The 17,665-nt window shown below is 37.6% G+C and overlaps 1 protein-coding gene across 2 annotated transcripts in view; it reads right to left on the bottom strand.

Moving 5' to 3' along the window:
- Positions 1-17,329, bottom strand: part of TRPC4 (transient receptor potential cation channel subfamily C member 4) — an 82,623-nt gene extending 65,294 nt beyond the window's left edge. Inside the window, exon 1 of one of the 2 annotated variants that reach the window (XM_008490107.2) lies at positions 16,925-17,329. In XM_008490107.2, the coding sequence (XP_008488329.2) occupies positions 16,925-17,302 (378 nt within the window). In that variant the 5' untranslated portion in view covers positions 17,303-17,329. The remainder of the gene's footprint in view (positions 1-16,924) is intronic. The other variant, XM_030454299.1, reaches the window with a different exon arrangement.
- Between the last annotated feature and the right edge of the window lie 336 nt (positions 17,330-17,665).

Genomic DNA, 17,665 nt, shown 5'->3' with positions numbered 1-17,665 from the left:
CAAGCACGTAAGGCAGGCAAGTGGATTGAAATCGGCAAACTGAGCTTGGAGACATCATCATTTGAGACCAGTGTGTGTGACACCAGCCATAACCCATCTGTTTTCTGCTTCGTGTAGGTAGCTTCCCTGACCTCTCTAGAAAGAGTCCACCTTTTTTTTGTCCTTGGACTCACTACACTTCCTAAAGGTAATCACCACACTCGTCATGTGCTACTGAAGTATTTTCTTTCCTTTTATAATACTCTGCCTCCATGTTTGTTCTTTTTCTGGGAAAGAGATGAATCCACAAAGCCTCACCCTTGCTCTATGGCTCTGTAAGGTAACTGACAACATTCTGAGAGACGACATGTAAATGTATGAATTTGCAATGAAATTTTCTAATTGTAACTTAAGAAAGCACACTTTGAATACTAATCAAACATCTGAAATGCTGCCTAAGTCTAAAAGATAAGATTTCGTTAGAAATTCTGTGAATGTGTGAAATTGTATCCTTTAACATTTTCACATCCACACTTCAGTTGAATGCTATCAATATGTTTAATGCTTGTCCTACAGATTTCTTTTCCCTGTAGTCTAACCCCAAGCAATAAAGATGATAGAAATGGGGCAATACATATTTGTGGTTAAGTGATGTGCATCTTTTGGGGTCTTAAATAAAATACCGAGTCTTATATGAAGTGTGCTTTAAAACCAAAAGTACTGGTTCTTATATAAAACATACTAAACACTCCAATTAAAGTTGGAGCATATAAGCACATAAAACATCCCTTTTTTACTAAATTATAGTATGTGGTTCACAGCAAAATGAAGGGACTGACTGGCCAAAATGAAACCCTAACCACAAGACTTTGTGGTTGGAAGGTTTCTTTGGGCTTCTGCCTTCAGATGGAAGTATCTTTTGTTAGATTCCCAATTATGTTATGAATGGAAAAAGTGGGGGATTTCCTTGAGGGGAAGAAAACATATAAGCCTGACTTAAGACAGTAACAGATGGGCAATTTACATGGATCTCAGGACATGGGTTTTTTAACCATCTCAGATCAAGGCTGCTTAGGCAGACCACCTCTTTCTGTTTCTTTTCCCCATTGAGTACACTTTTTTTAACAAATATTTTATAAACCCAAGGTATAATTCCAGCTATGAATTAATAACAGAAAGACATAGCAAAAGCAGGTAAATAATTTTTTTTTTTTTGGGAGGGGGGCATTTTTGAACACAATATTCTGATTTTTCTATTTATTTTGAAACTCCATTCCAAAATTTCCCTGTATTTTAACTATAAGAAAAACCAACCCTCAACAGCTTGTTTTGGATTGAATTAATATGATTTTAAGGAATTCTAACAAGCAGTTTTATAAAATGTCCTTACTACTTTCCTATGAAAATACTGTATTTCAGGTCAGTCAAGAAAGGCACCTATCAGAGAGAGGCTTTGATAAGCAACCCAAAATAGATACCTAGTTTTAGATAGCTCGAGTTGGGTAAGATAACCACCAGTATATGGTTGAGTAAGATAACCACCCTTGTTATACAGCCCAACAGAATTTAGTCAGCAGACACAAGCTATACACTGAAGCAGCTCAAAACTTGATGGCTCTATTATCTCAAGATAATACTAACCCATAGCTAACCATAGCTCCTGAACAACACTGCTGGGATACAAAATGACTATTTTTCCGAATTCCTAGATTCATCATTCATTCATGTCCATTTATTTTGCTGAAATTTTACTTTTAGTTTTGCTGGGACATGGCTAGAAACAGGAGAGATGTGGCTATAACTAACTGTCATGGTTTAACACAAATACCAAATCCCTGTCACATATAGGGAGGTTTTATTGCTTGTCTTTTTGTGGATATGGGAATTTTTCAAAGTTAAATGTGCAAGTTTGAGTTATTTCCATTCTTTTTGTTCCAACTACCAGCTGAGTTTTCAAAACCTCAGGGTTTTCATCTTTTTTATCAGTTACACTTAACCTACTCCAAGATGCTTTTTCATGCTCATTCTATTACAATTTGTGTGTCACAATAGCCACAGCATGGACTGATGGCTTCCAGTCTGTGTGCCAGCCACATTGCACAAAAGGCATTTGAGTCATACATTGAGAAAAAGTATTACAATAGCATTTAATAATTTACTGAAACCACCACTTTTCTAAACAATGAGGATGACTTGCATAACTCCATGATACAAATAATAGTATATTCTTGACACATCTGCAGAACATTTGAGCCAAAAAGTGTAAAAGGGCTCAAGAGTAAAAGCACTGGATGACAGGAAGGAACTTGTCAAAGGTCTTGTTTGGCCTCCCAAACCCAAAGTATGGTAACTACACCTAGATCAATCCCCCAGGATATTTGAGCTATCTACACTTAAAGTCCTGCAGTGGGTGTGTGGATGTGTTGTATAATTTCCAGAATATGGTTCTGATTTGTAATTTGTTTTACCTTGGTGCAGTTTAGGCATATAATGTTTTGTTTTAAAAAATGTGGATACAAATACATTCTTTCTTTACAATAGCTTCAGATTTGTCTTTTAAACCATTCTTTCAGACTTTCCTTATGTAGAGTATTTTCTAATTTTCTGAACCTTCATTCTCCTTTCTGCATCCTCCTTACTACTTCTGAGCAACATGAAGGAAAAATTCATGTATATCTTATCACCTGTGTGACTAAATATGACATTTTTGCACAGTAATATGATATTGTTCAGTATTTTTGTATTAGTCTTGTTTTAAGCCTACCCTACAGAACTGCTAAATAATTTTAAATTCCAATATATACCTGGTTTATTTTTTTCCACTTACTCAGTATTTTATACTTTTCCTTATTGAACTGTAAGGATTTTTACAGAAATAATTTGCCTTCTTTGCAAAAACCATCCTAAAATCTCATTGTGTCCTAAACAGCCTTGTTATCCCCTCAGCTTTCTGTTTTCTGCATATTTAAAACACTCTCTCACTATTCTAAATGTCACAACATAATAAAGTGACTAGGATAGACACCTGTAGAACTGAGAATTTCATCCCTCTGATTTATTTTGCCTGGTTTCACCACGTCTGGTTGGCAACTACCAACTACACAACTGGAGTGTGGTTTGCTTTGATTGCATTTTGAGTGACAGCTTCTGAAATCTTAGAAAACTCCATCCATATGATATGTACTGCTTTCCCCCAACATATAGAGCTTGCTATCTAGTTATGAATGAAAATTATATTGTTATGACAAGATTTGTTGCCATTGGTGTCTGTGTTTTCTTTCAGATGCTTACAATAAGAACGTTTGACTTTTTTTCCTTCAGAATCTTCCCTGGTATAAAAATTATAGATTTCTTTTATGTCAAAAAGGAGAATGTAAAATGGAAAGGAAGTGGTGAAAAATTAATTGATAATACTTTTCAGACAGAATCAGATGGAAAGATACTTGATTTGATACATTTGGGACATGCATTTGTTGGGTTTGAGTGATGACAAAAGGCTTCAGTGTTTTAGTTGTCTTGTGTTTTCTCTTCCTGTGTGTCTGGGACCAGATCTAAAGTACAGCCTGTACCCAAAAGTATACATTTTCTCTTAGTTTTCCTGGGAGCATTATTAATGTACAGATCTGTCCTTCCTTCAGTCAATATCAATATCCTGAGCAAAGGTGGGAAATCACTTGAAAGTAAATACTCGAGACTGTCATTACATTCTGAATTTATTTGCAGCTCTGAAACTCATACCTGCTCTCTCACAAGAGATATTTCTGGAATGAGGCAGAGAGGTAAGAATTCTGTGCTCATAAGAAGAAATGACAAGCAAACAGTGATGTTTTCACTCAGGGACAATGAAAGAAGAAAACTGAAATGGTTTGGAAAAATATGGTATCTAAGAAAGAAAAAAATATCCTTATGGAAATGACTAAAGGAGAACTCAGATTATTTCTGTCACATCACATTAAAGATGATGTAGGCCTCTCTCAAAGTTTTCCTGATGAGAGAAGCCAATATGGAAACTTCCTTGATGTTGAAGCAGATCTAGTGGGATCCTTCCCCACCAAATGCTTTTAAAATGGATGCACAGATACTTTTCTCCAACACAGAATGGTTCATAAGGAAAACTAATTTGAGTGAATTTTATATCTGACATTCTATTTCCTGAGAAGCCATGCCTCTGGTTTGATGAGAAAAATGTGGAAATGCTCTTGCTTTTCCTGGGGTTTTTTTGCCTTCTCCCAGAATCACTCCAGCAGTTATCTAGGGAAGCAGAAGGAAATTGGCTGGCTTCTCCAGAGAGGTCTTGAGAGAAATGTTAGAAAAAGAGTTCTTAGAAACTGAGCTTGATCCTGTGTTTTCCCCTGAGCTTCACAGATCTAGAAACAAGAAAAAAGCATCCCACTGGCTAAGAAATGAGAAAGATGGTTCTTGAAAAGGAGCTCTCACAGAAAGAACATTAAAAGATTGGTGGCCTCTCTAGGTATCAACAAACTGTTTCAGATATATGAGAGTCTCAGAGGGAAGGGTGGGAATTAGCTAAACTTCTTTATAGCTGATTGCAATTATCCAGCATAGCAAAGTCATTTGAGATATCTTCACAGCTGGAAGTAAATTTCATTTCTAAAAAATTAAAAGGGTTATACTCTCAAGGAACAAAGGGTGAATCAGGGAAATTTGCAAATCACTTAAGGAAAAATGCTTTACATATTTTCAAAATATTATGAGAAGGGAATACAAAAGAGTATAGCAGGGACATTGAAAGCTCATAAATCTTTAGAGGTTGCAGAGAAATGTCATAGCAAGCTGCTTCCTGGTATGTTACTCAGTGGTTTGTTATTCAGCAGTAGCTTTAGTTTTTGAACCATATTATAAGTTTTCCAACATTCAGAGATGAAAAAAAAGGACTCTTTCTGAAGTTGATAAAGAAGACCAAGGCTTATGCAACTATGCTAGCAGTGAAAAATGAAACCTCCTTTGAGAGGCAAAGGATTGACAAGTGAATATTATTATAACTTAATGATATTCTCAGCTGTGTTCAGTTCCTTAATGATAGACCCTTTTACATCTTCCCTGCATGTAAGAATCAACAGAACAATCCTACTGCTTAAGAGATTTTGGGATGACATAAGGGTAAACAATAGAACATTGCTAGAAATCAAAAATTTCCTTTTAAATTTTCATTGCCAAGAGATGAGCAGACAAATGGGAGAGGAAAATATTATTATAACCTGTCCTATGCAGTGAAAGACCAGGAGCAGAAGAGTTTGATGTAGTTTAGGGTAGATCTCTGGAAAGAAACCTTTGAAACTGGTGTTAAGGAGGATGGATTGGTTCAAATCCTTTAATACTGTGAGTTCTTGTTTCAATTTAATTTGATCTTAGTTTGTACTCCTCTTAAACTTACTGATTGATTGCAGATCTTGATCTGTATATACCTTCTTCACATGGTGCATACTAGTAATATAAGGGTGGAGAGGTATTCCTAATGGGCATTAACGAATGTTTTTTCTTTAAGCTTATGTATTTTTACTTAATTCTGCGCACATAGTAACAGAGGCTTACTAAGCAGAGGTTTAAATGAGCAAGGAAGAGAAATTTTATCTTTTCAGCCAGCTTGTTTGTACTTAACAGTTGATGTCACAAAGCTCATTCATAGGAAATAAAATTCTGGCAGACTTTTTTGCATTTTCTACAAATATTCAGTTGCATCTGGGCAGTTCACTAAATGAAATGTAAGATTTTAAGGGTGGACATTTAGAGTTTCTTCTTTTAGACTTAGATAATACTTTATTACCAACCCTCATTAATGTTTTAGTACTTGAACTGAAAGAGGAAATAATTCTGCCTCCTGCTCGCCTGGGTTGAAGATGTGGAGGATACAGATCTTGGCACTGGCATGAAGGGCAATTAAAACACTTCTGTCTGTACAGTATGTAACATGTATATTCCATCCAGAAAATAGTTGGTAAATTGACAGGCTAAATTTGCAGTCTTCTAAGAAAAGTAAGACTCTGTACTCAAGTTAGAGGACTCTGTCAGTCACACCATTGTGACTTCTGAATTTGTTGGGCTGTTCCAGATGGATAGGGAACGAATACTAGAGATATTGAATTCCTGCAACTTTCCTAAAAGAGATGGCTGACTGATATCTGAAGTGATATTTCCTGATATAACTGATATTCTGAAGTGTGAGCTCAACAGTATTACTAGATACCAGTGAATACTACGGGTGTATCAGCCTCTTTAAATCTTTGATGAACATTTGTAACATTAAAAATGGGAAATTCAATCATGATGCACATAGCTGTGTGGAAACCAGATGTCATTATTTTCTGTTCACAAAACAATTTTACAAGGAATACCCACTGACAAGAGCAAAGCTTACAGTATTGAGGGCTGTATTAGAGCAAGATTCTATACAGTGGCATGTTTCTGGTTTTTAAATTTTCATAGGGTTTTCCCATTGCTGAAGATTTGGAAAGCCACTTGTTTTAAATATTATTATGTATGACTGCATGTTTGATCTTCGAAGACTAATGTTCACTTTGGAAGTCTGTCAAATTCTACTGTTCCTTGTATACAAGTTGTTTAAAAGGTATCTACATAGGCAAGTTCCTCAGCACAGTTGCACATAGAAAAGGAAGAACTCTCAAACAACTCTTAGAAAAGAGCTTTCAGTGTACCACATCATGGGAAGATTGTGTCCATCAGGAATTGCTATGACTTGCAAACAGTTTAACAGTAGGGCTCTAGCAGTCCTGTTCCTAAAATATTTCCTGGATTTCTGCATTGGACACTGTCAGAGAAAGGATATGTTGTAGATGAACCTACAGGATGAGGTTTATCTCCAGATTTCAACATCTAATCATAGAATCTACATGTGAATTAGGTTTTTAAGCAAATCCAGGGCTCATCTCAGTTGCCCTTGTGTAGGAGTCTAGCACTATTGCAGATGTCTCCATGAGTCCTATATGACCTCCAGACACTACTCTACACAGGCACATATCTTGCACGGGTCCTGTGCCAAACCTGCCAGGCCCACACATGTCTCATAGATATGCCAGGATGCCACACATTTCACTTAGCCACTACATGAAGCTGGGCCCCTGGTTGAGATAGAAAGTAGAGTCCAGATAATTATTTTTCTTAGATTATGGTAGGGTAGACACTTGCATTTGGTCAGCAGACCAGCTATCCCTTCACTGACCTGACTGGGAGCTCAACTATCTTGCTTAAAAGGGAACACCAAAGGAGTGATTTAGATAAGTAGACATTTAGTACCTAGCATTAAGTACTTTTAAGATACCTTAGAGAATCAGAGAGATCTGCACAGATATGACACAACACCTACTGGAAGTTCTCACCACTTTGCAATGCAGGTGCAGTACAGGAAGGATGTCCTGATGCAAGAGACCTCTCTGCATAGACTCTGCTACACTAAAGTCAGGTCAGGCATCTGAATCTGGACGTGACTTCCATCCCTTACATAGATATGTTTGTATACATATACACATATACAGCACAAATCTTCTCAATATCAAGGGCAAAATCATTAACTGTCCTGAGAAGGTGCTCCAGGCAGAGAAGATGCTGGTTTGTTTATACTGCTCCTTTAATATATATATATTCACTCAGTAAATTAAATTCTATAGCCAGAAGTAAAGATAACTGGCTATGGGGATTTATAGACCTTAGAACACAAGTCTACATCAATTTAAAAAAGGTTCTATTTTTTCAGTCTCTTAGTATTCTAAATAGATTTATACTACTGGCCTCAGACCTGTTTTCGAGCCCTAACATGCTGTTAAAATCTTTAGCTTAAACTATCTGTGTAGCTGTTGAGTTTTCAGGAAGGGAAAGCAGAAAGGTTTGGCAAAAAAGGATTCCAGGCATGTCAGGTTATAAAATGAGCCACTGGTTGTAGAAACCAGAGATTTTGGACATTTTTTTTTCTGATTTGTATGCAGTTGCTACTTAGGTGAATGCTGTAAAGTGGGGCTCAGTAAATATAAAAAGAAGGGAAAGTAAAGCAGCACTGAAAATATGACCTCTTGAAGAGAAATATGGCTTTTCCATGGACATAATTTTTGCATGAGCCTTCTACAGTTTTTTATTTCCTTTACATTTTCAGCGGTTTATTGCTATTCTACTCTCATCTCCTCATGGTAGAAAAGTGCTTGCTTTCACTGGATGAACTGAAAACAAATGTGAATAAGCCAGCAAAAAATGACAGAAAAGTGCTTCATCATTCCAAATCTGTAACTTTTGAAGTTTGGTAGAGGTTTGTTTCACCAGTTGTCTTTAAATCTGTTTGTATCATCACCAATGTTTTCTGAACTTCTGCAAAATGCTAAAATGGAGGAATAAATTCAAAGCTGGTCTAAGTCATCATTAAGAACAATACCTGACAGGAATCTATCCCAAAGGATCCTCTTAGGCAGGTATTTTGGGTTATTGCCAATAAAAAAATGGCTTATCATTTTCTACAGGTCAGGAAATCATCACATTCCCCCACATTTCAGCATGCACATTTTGTGACTGCTTCCACTTTGGAATATTATGATCTAGCATTTGTTACAAGGTGATGGGTACATATTGTAGAATATGTTGCCTACCTCAATAGTGAACTAGTAAGCAGCTCTGCTAATGGCACCAGCATAGCAGCTTCTGGAGTCTTTCTTAGTAACTGTCACAGGCTTTTCTACGCAGCCACCCACCCTACCTCTGATGCATATAAACACAGACAATTTGGCTTTATTGCTGAGATGTAATAACAGTTACATGCAGATTTTTTTTTAATCTGAAAATAGTCAGCATCCTTCTAAAACATCAAATAGCAATAGTGTTGCAAATCCGTATCTCCAATGCACACGTTAATTATTCATCTCTACCTTTATGGGGCACCTCTCCTGAAGAGTTACATGTTATTTATGTGCCCAAAGAACTACACAGAAGACTGAGCATGTGGATAAGCTACTACATATATTTCAATAAACTGAAATATCCCCAACACAGCCTTTTGCACTCATCCCCGTCTAGTAATATATTAAAACATGTAAGAATATTCTCATTAACCAGATGCCACTGGGAAAAAAATACTCACCTACTCTCCCGGGCAGCTAGGAGTAGGAAGAACCAACTCTGTGCCCTTATATTTCACTTCAAAACTCTGTACTTCAAGCCTGACAAAATAGTTTTTCGTTGCCTCCTCCATACTCATTACTACCTAGACTGTCATTAATCAGAACATTGAAAAAAGGCACTTAGTTCATGATCTTCTGTGGGAGACATTTTCAAAACAAGAATGATCCATTTATCTCAACAGATGAAGAGCATAATACAAGTGATTGTGACTGGTATTTTCCAAAGCTAATATAGAAAGAGTTTTAGTTTAGAAAAACTGCAAGGCATGACAAAAGGATCACAAAATCTTCCTTCTTCTTTCTGCCCCTGCTTCACCACCATAAGTGTCAGTTCTGTAACTAGGTGAAAATTCAAAATAACATCTTAAAAGAAGTCCAACAGGTATTCTGGGCCCACAACCTGTATATGTTCCCCTGATCCTCTCCATGACGGCACACACTGTTACCAGGAGGAGGTAGAACACCAACACAGAAGCTTCCCCATCAACATTGCTGGCTCGTGGGGCAATGCAGCATGGGGAAAACAGCATTGTTCCACAAGGCTTGGAAGAAAAATAATAGACTGAAAATGCCCTGCACACACTAAGAGAAACCTGACTGAGACTGAAGCTGGGCTATTGTGCAGGTCCAGAGAAGAGCTCTGGCTTCATCTCAGGACCCTGGGGCTCCCCAAAGGGCAATTTCAAGAAGTGCAAAGATACTAAGAGACATGCAAGAGTGATGAGGCCACCATAGGGAATTTCCCAGGAGACAGGAGCTCTGTCAGACCTGATAGGAACTCTCTCAGAAATGCAGAATCTAGGCTGCCAGCATCTGGGGAATGGAAAATTAATCTTTAGGCTCTGTGCTGCTTTCATGCTGTTTCTTGACTTTTCACGTTTAGACTTTTAATCTATTTATGGGAATGCTGTCAGACTAAAAGCACTTTGAATGCAAAGTAGTCTAGCTTTGCTGTTGGAATCTCTTCCCAGTCAGTTTAGGTCAATTCCCAAACCTCCATGCAGCAGCCTGGCCCAGTGGCCTAGAAATTATACTATACAACATCCTTGACACATCCTCACACAAGACCATTACTTCCTCCTGGCTGCTCTCTTACATCCTTGTATTGTCTCCAAAACTACACGGCTACACTGCTGACAAAATCAGATACTGACACACCTTTTGCTATAAGACCATTGCTTATTCTGATCTGAACTACACTGCATGCAGTAGATTTCAGTGAAAGGCAACTTTCAACGTCTACATCTCCTCTCTGCCTTTCCTCACCCTGAATAACTGTCAAGCAGCTAAATGCATCAATATATACAAAATATAACTAGCTTGTCACAGCAGAAGAACTCCCCTTCTCTGCCCACCTCCCAGAAAATCCCAAGATTGCAAGATTTCCTACTGATCCACCCAGAAAACTCTTCCTGTGTAGGAGTTCACATTGGTTGTTAAAGCACTGAGTAGCACATAAATGCCAGAACAAGTTCAGAGATGCTGGTCTCCCTACCATCAGGGGTCTGGCCATAGCTCCTTTTGCTCTTTCACCACTAAGCTGTGGAGTGATGGACTGCTGCCACCCTGGAGAAAATGCTGCCACCACCTGGGATATAGAAACTCCAAAAAGTCCTGGATCATCTTGTTCACACAAGGTAAAAGCATCTCTGGCAAGCACTGTACATGAGCATTAGGCTATGTTTGGCTGTGTTAGATCCTGGATTAATATCTGGCATGAAAGTATCAGAGCTGCCATGTTCTTACCTACCACTTCTCACTTCACTCATCTCTTCCAGATGTCATTTCCCTTATTTCCTTCTGTTACCCTGTCTCTGGCACCCATATGAAAGAGGATCTTCACTAAGGACTATGCTGCATGTCTTTCAGTCCTTCAGAAATATCTCTACCTTTTAAGTTCCAAAGGTTTGGCTTTGGTCTGTTCTAATAAATACTTTCTCCATGCAATATTTAGCCAACATGCTGAGTTTATCCTTTCTTGGGCCTTTGAGGCACTGCTAGGCAAATGCATGAAAACCAATTAAATAAAACTGTCTGTGCCACAGACTTGCATCTTTAGAGGCTAACAAGGTCTGAAGTCCACCTTGAAAAGCTGAGGCATGGATTGCTGGCTTGACTTTGTCAGGACTTAAACTGAGTCCATGGGGGTGAGAAAGCAGTGGAACCAGAGGTTGCAGATATGAGATGGAAAATGTCAATGTATAAAATATTTCTCATCACAAATAGGAGACCAGGGATTTTTTCTAAAGTAGTTTATGATGTGATCTTATTGGTTATCCTAGGAGAGTAAACAGCCTATGAAGTTTGCAAGAGGTACATATGGTCTCATTTCAGCTTCCTACTTCCAGCCTTGTGCCAGAAATGTCTTTTCACTGCATGTGGCATGATGGCAGAGTACACAAAAAGAGTGGAGCCAAGCTGATCCCAAAGACCTTCCATCACCCCTTCAGTAAATGAAATGCAGATTTCACAGCATTCTTGCAGGGGTGGAGATAACTGAAACAGTGTTTACAAATGTTTACTATGCCAGAACATCATAATATATTATGCATTGACTGTCCAACTACTGCCGATGGAAGCAAGAGATGAGCAAAATTTAGATATCAGTTATCTTGCTGGGAGACCTTAGAAATGGTGAAATGCAGAGGTGGTGTATGAAGAACTGACATACTAGAGGCAGAAGTATCTTCCTGTTAATAGAGAAATGTGCCTGAAGAGTGGACAGGAAACACAGGTAGAAGTCTCACAGAGGACACCAGCACCTCTGTAGATGAAAAATCAAATGCAATGTTTGATCTGTGCATCCAAACCACCCCCAGCCTGAGTAATCTGCTACACAGGAGATTTACCTCCCAAACTGCTTTGATGGCTACTAACTTTTCAGTTCCAGACTGACTGGAGGGAAGCTGCAGAGTCTGGAGACTGTCAGTTTGCATCTTCTTACCATGACCCTACCTGCATGCCCAGCAGTGTTGTCACACTGACTGAGTTCCACACCACAGGAGTGAGCCAAGGACATACTGTGATCACTTCCCTCCCTGTCCTAAAGTTCTCCTTTCTCTATAAATGCTCTTATGTTTGCAAATGCCAAACTAGAATTATCAAGATTCTGGTGGGTTTTTTAGTTTTTTTTCAGACATCTTCAGAAAGCTTCCCGTAGGGTGTCCACCTATAAAAACACTCACAGTATCACAAGATTGACACCTAATATAGGGAGGCATAAAAACACTGTCATGTACTTTTCTAGCCAGGCAATGCTTGTGAACTTTGTGGTCAGGTTCCCATACCCTAAATCTGGTCTTTCAGATAATACAATGCCATAAAAATTCAAGTTTAATAACTGAGACTTCAGCTTCATTTATGTGCTTTGTAGCATCCTTAGAAGATACCTACACCTCTGCTTCACTCTTCCCTGACTTTACATTCTTATCTAGGCAGTCAACCACTCATCTAGAGATCACTGCCTGGGCTCCTCAAACAGGAGAACACGATGTGGTTTAGATAAAGGTGATCTGTGCATTTTTTAACACTACCTAATCCACATCCTATCTGTGGATGCTGCATGCAATTTAACATTTTATTTAAATACATTTTGAAGAAAAATTTTTTTTCTCCTCTTAATTTGGCATTCAGCTATCCGTCAGGGTAAGTAACAAGTGACTTGGCAGATAATTCAGGACATATGGCTTTGAAGAATTGGTAACTTAAAAGCACTTGGACAAGTTCCCTCAGCTCATTCACCTTATTTTGTGTTATTCATTCTTGCACGTGCTCTTGTAGTTGGTACAGCTAAAAAAGTGTAGAAAACATAAGTGACACAATAACCTTTTCCTTCGTTGTGTTAACCTATACCACAAAAAGCTCACTTGCAAACTGAGTAACAGGAGTCCAACACAAAGCAGAAGCTGTTAAAAAATACATGCCTCATCTTTAGTCACCAGGTGGCACCAGATGTAGTTGTATATTGATAAACATCCTAAACCCACTGTAAGATGTGGTCTTGGACATGCAAAGCACAACATGTATGGGTATTAGGCAGAGCCCAATAGCTGAGTGTTAGGTACATTAGGGAGTTTAGATATAACTTCAAGGAGCTCTGACTGTTTTGGTTGGGTTGTTGTTTTGTTTTTTTAAGTTTTCTTAGCTTGGTTAGTTGGGTTTTTTGGGGGGTGGTATTTGTTGGGGTTTGTTTCGTTTTGCTTTGCTGAAGAGGAAAATTATTACAGACTTAAGATTCAGTGGCATCTCTTAATTTTGAAGACATTAGTTGGAAAACTTTTCCAAAATGCAAAAATATATTATTTTAACTAAATGCGTTGATCCTTACTCAAAATTAACATGTTTTTAATTTTTTACCCTTTTCTTTCTAAACATTTAAATGTTTAAAGAATCCAGTTTTGATATATCTTTCAAAAGATGTATCAGCTGTCCTGGAGAATTGTAGCTTTCTGTTGATGCAAATGGTTATTTTCTTCTGCCTCTCTGACATTGTCAATGAGCTCTTGGTTAAAGATTCTTTCAATTTACAAATATAATTACATTACTGTATGAGGATGAAGCTGAAACTGGCTATGCAATCAAACACAGTATATTAGCTCATGAATATAAAATGTTCAGAACTAATTCATGTATTTGTAAATCATGAGTCTAAATAATATCAGGTTTCTACATTTGAATGTTCACAGCTTTCATCACTCATGAAATATTTAGGAATCTAAAATTTTTATTGAGCTTGGCAGTATCTAGCAAAGATATTTTTTTTTTCATGCTTTCTAATCTGCCTCCTCTGGGAATAACTTTTCATTAAGGGGAAAAAAAAACAGCAAAAGGGTGAAAACTTGACCTCACTGAATCAATGGCAAAACTCCAACTACCTTCAAGGAGCCATGATTTTACCACACAGGACCAGCTTTACACAAAGTAGGGAAAAAAAACAAAACAAGAAAATATGTAATTCAAAGTACAGACTCTGAAAATGAATCATTATAAACAACACAGCAAATATTTACAAATTAAATAATTATTAAAAAGCAAAGTTGTAGCTTGAAATAAGAGTTTCAGAAGGAATTTGGTTCTCCAGGGGAAAAGTGTAACTAAACACTGAAACCTGTAATTGTAAGTTAACACTGAAAATACAAATTTTAATATATAGTTGTTTGCATACAGATTTCATATATTTAGCCTATTGTTATTATTTTTCAGCCAGAAGGTATGTTTGAACATATTACATATGTACAATTGCATCTGCCTTATTAAAGCATGACTGCAAAAATGTAACCTTCAGCATGACCTGTTCTTAAAAATGAACCAATGTGATTATCTACCCATATGACACCAACAGATGCTTAATGGTTGTCAGGGTCCCCAGTGCAAAAAGCAGCATCTGTGTGTAAATAACCTACTTGTTTGAAGACCATTTTCTGCAAGCACTGGCTTGCAAGCCATACTTGCATTTTGCAATGGGCAAGCCTAACCTTGTACAGACACAAAAGGATGTGTCTTCACTCAGTACTCAAATGATTCATGGTTATTCTTCATGCTTTACAGTAATGGGAAGACTCTCAGCAAGTACAATTAGGGAAACAAAGGAAGACAGGGAGAAGCAGCACTCTTCATACCAGCCAGCAGTGGAGTCTGGCACTGAAACAAGATGCTTAAACTCTAGTCCAGAGAACTAATCTCTAATTTGGAATAAAGCAGTTTGTGGCTAATTTAATACTGTAATACACACAAAAAAAGCAAGCCTACCTTTTGCCTTCTGTAACATGAAGCTCACCTAAAACAAATTTTATTATTTGTATTCAAGTGTTTCCATTGCAGTGGCACATACAAAAAATTCTGAAAATCTGAAGAGCCTGAAATTTGTAGACTCTCACTTGCTATCCTGCAAAGTGGTTCATGCCATCTTAATTGAGAAAGACAGCATGAGTTGCTCCCAGGTGATCTACATTTTTCTCTATTTGTAAGGGGAGCCTTACAAACCAAGATCAGAGATGAGACAGACTTGGGTGGCTACTGTCAAGTGAGATTAACTCCACTCTGCAAATGACAACTTCCACTATAAAGGATGGAGAATGGAGACAAAAGTGGTTTACCTGGCTTGGCACAAGTCTGTGCACTAATACCTCCAGATCCTGGTTCCTTGCATTAAGAAATTCCCATACACTGTATTCTCATCTGCACTGTCAGTTAAGAAATATTGAAATGAGCTAATCAAAATGTGAATATAGTTTTTTTCTCTTTCTCTGACATAAATCTGTTGCCATTATAAAGGAGCTCTGTTTTTACAGTCTAAAAGAGAAGGCAGTCACCAAATTTGTACAAAGACCTACTGTATTTCTTTCTTTCCAGAACAGAAAAGCGTAGAATTTGTGTTCCTGTTTCAGCAAAAATTACACTCTTTACCTATTATATGCAATTCTATCCACAGCAAGTACAATATACTCTAATTAAAGAATATTGTATGCATTATCTGTGAAAGGGCTGCAATAATTTCAACACAGTATTCACTGAAATACATTAACACAGTACCTATAATGCATGAAAATCGAAATAGAAAAAAAATACAATGCACTACAATATTGTAAGTATTTTTACTATTTTTTTCTTCCTGGAAGAGTCCTAGGCATAATGTAATTCATGGGCTATATTATCCTTTCTCCACTAGTTTATTAAAATAGGGAGGATGTGCAAAAGGCTAGCTACTTCTAGAGATGCCTCAAGGCAGTGCAAGGGAAAAAGAGCAGGTATCGTAGCTATGATGAATGAGAATGTATGTAATGGTTTTTTTCTTTTGAGAGAAGACTGAGGAAGGTAGAGATGTTTATACTTTTTTAGCTGTGTATGATAGGACAGACAACTCCTGGAGACCAGGCTGAAGTTCTTACCAATTGGGTCACACCTCCCAGTGTTGTCTTGCTGAGTTAGGAGGTGGTGACCTCCACACGGAGGGGCTGAAACCTTCACCGATTTTAAAGCAAGTTTCACAATTAATTAAAATGGATCACATCTTACCACTACTATTCTCTTTGGAATGGTTTGCATCTTTCAATTATTAGGACTTCCCACTAATATCTGCAGGAAGGTCACCATGTCAGAGGTCTCATGAGCAAAACTTAACTGTTCCAGATTTTCCTGAGTGGATTTATAGTGGACACAAAGCTCTGACTTGAAGAAGTTTGGCTTTTGTACAGCACAGTCTTCCAAAAAGGGGGTTTTGTGTGTGAAAAGTTAAATATGAGCCCTGTTCTGGATTTGTATAGAAGACAGTTAACCATTCACTCATCTGTAAGTGAAAAACATTGTTATTCAGGCTGGAGGAAGGAAGGATGCAGGATGTTTTTACCCTATTTTATTGGAAGCTAGATCTCATTTGACTTAACTATATTAAACTATATAAACCTTGTGCACTTCTGCAAATTTGACTGAATGACAGAGATGACTTTGTGAGGCTCAAGAAGCAGGCACCATGTGAACCTCATGAAGTTCAACAATGTCAAGTGAAAGGCCCTGCACCTGGGCTGGGGCAATCCCTGATATGAATACAGGCTGGAGGATGAAGAGATTGAATGCTGTCCTGCCAAGAAGGCACAGAGGCAGGACTAGATGATCTTTCAACAACCCAAACCATTCTATGATGTCTGAACACAAATAAATTCAATGCATACAACATCAAAATTACTGTTTTTCTTATTTTAAATACTTACGTGAGAGGATGATGGCTGCTTTTGTTTTTCATTTTGCTTAGTCCCTTTGCAAAATTCTTTTTGCATTGGAGCAGACTACAAACTTTAAGAAAATCCTGCACATACCTGTTTCTCCCCACTGGGCTTCTTGTGGTTTAACAGCAGCTCCACAGCACCAACAACTTCCTTTCTTATGGCATGCAACAAAGCGTCTCCCACATACACATTAAAACTTAAGAGCAGCTCAATGAGCTCAAGGTTCTCATTTTCAATTGCAATTAGGAGTGCAGTTCTTCCCAGGGGATCAATGCAATTAATATTGATCTTGAAATAAATTTCTGCTTCCTCCAAAGCTTTCTTTACACTGGCATAATCTCCTTTCTCCACGGCGTTCAGATAGGCTTTCTCTGAATGAGACAGTTCAGACTCTGCCCGTACAATACGAAGAGGGATACGATCTCTGTAGGGAGCACTGACACTTCTTTTGTAGTAGAACTGTGCCATATTTTATGCCATTATAATACTTTGTCTCTGAAATACAAAAAGAAAGATTAAATCAGTAGTATATTTTGGGGGTTCACTGTACCAAATTAATACATGCAGCACGTAAATATTTAAAACTCATAATAAGATGTTATGATGAAACAAGTACAAAAGTTATCTATCAATATAATGTGTAATATCACCAGCAAAACATGAAAACCAAAAATTTCTAAAAAGTTGTTACAATTTAACAGGTTAAAGAATATCTGTCAGCCATGGTCTTTCAAACCAACCACTTTTATCTTTTCTTTAAACATGTGGCAAGCATGAGGTGATACAACACATCATTACTAGCAAATGTGTAGCTCTACTTCATTCTTAATT

The sequence above is a fragment of the Calypte anna genome, chromosome 1 (genome assembly GCF_003957555.1).
Source record: "Calypte anna isolate BGI_N300 chromosome 1, bCalAnn1_v1.p, whole genome shotgun sequence".
Classification (NCBI taxonomy): domain Eukaryota; kingdom Metazoa; phylum Chordata; class Aves; order Apodiformes; family Trochilidae; genus Calypte; species Calypte anna.
Note: the sequence above shows the minus strand (reverse complement) of the source record. Positions and strands in the feature narration are given on the sequence as shown.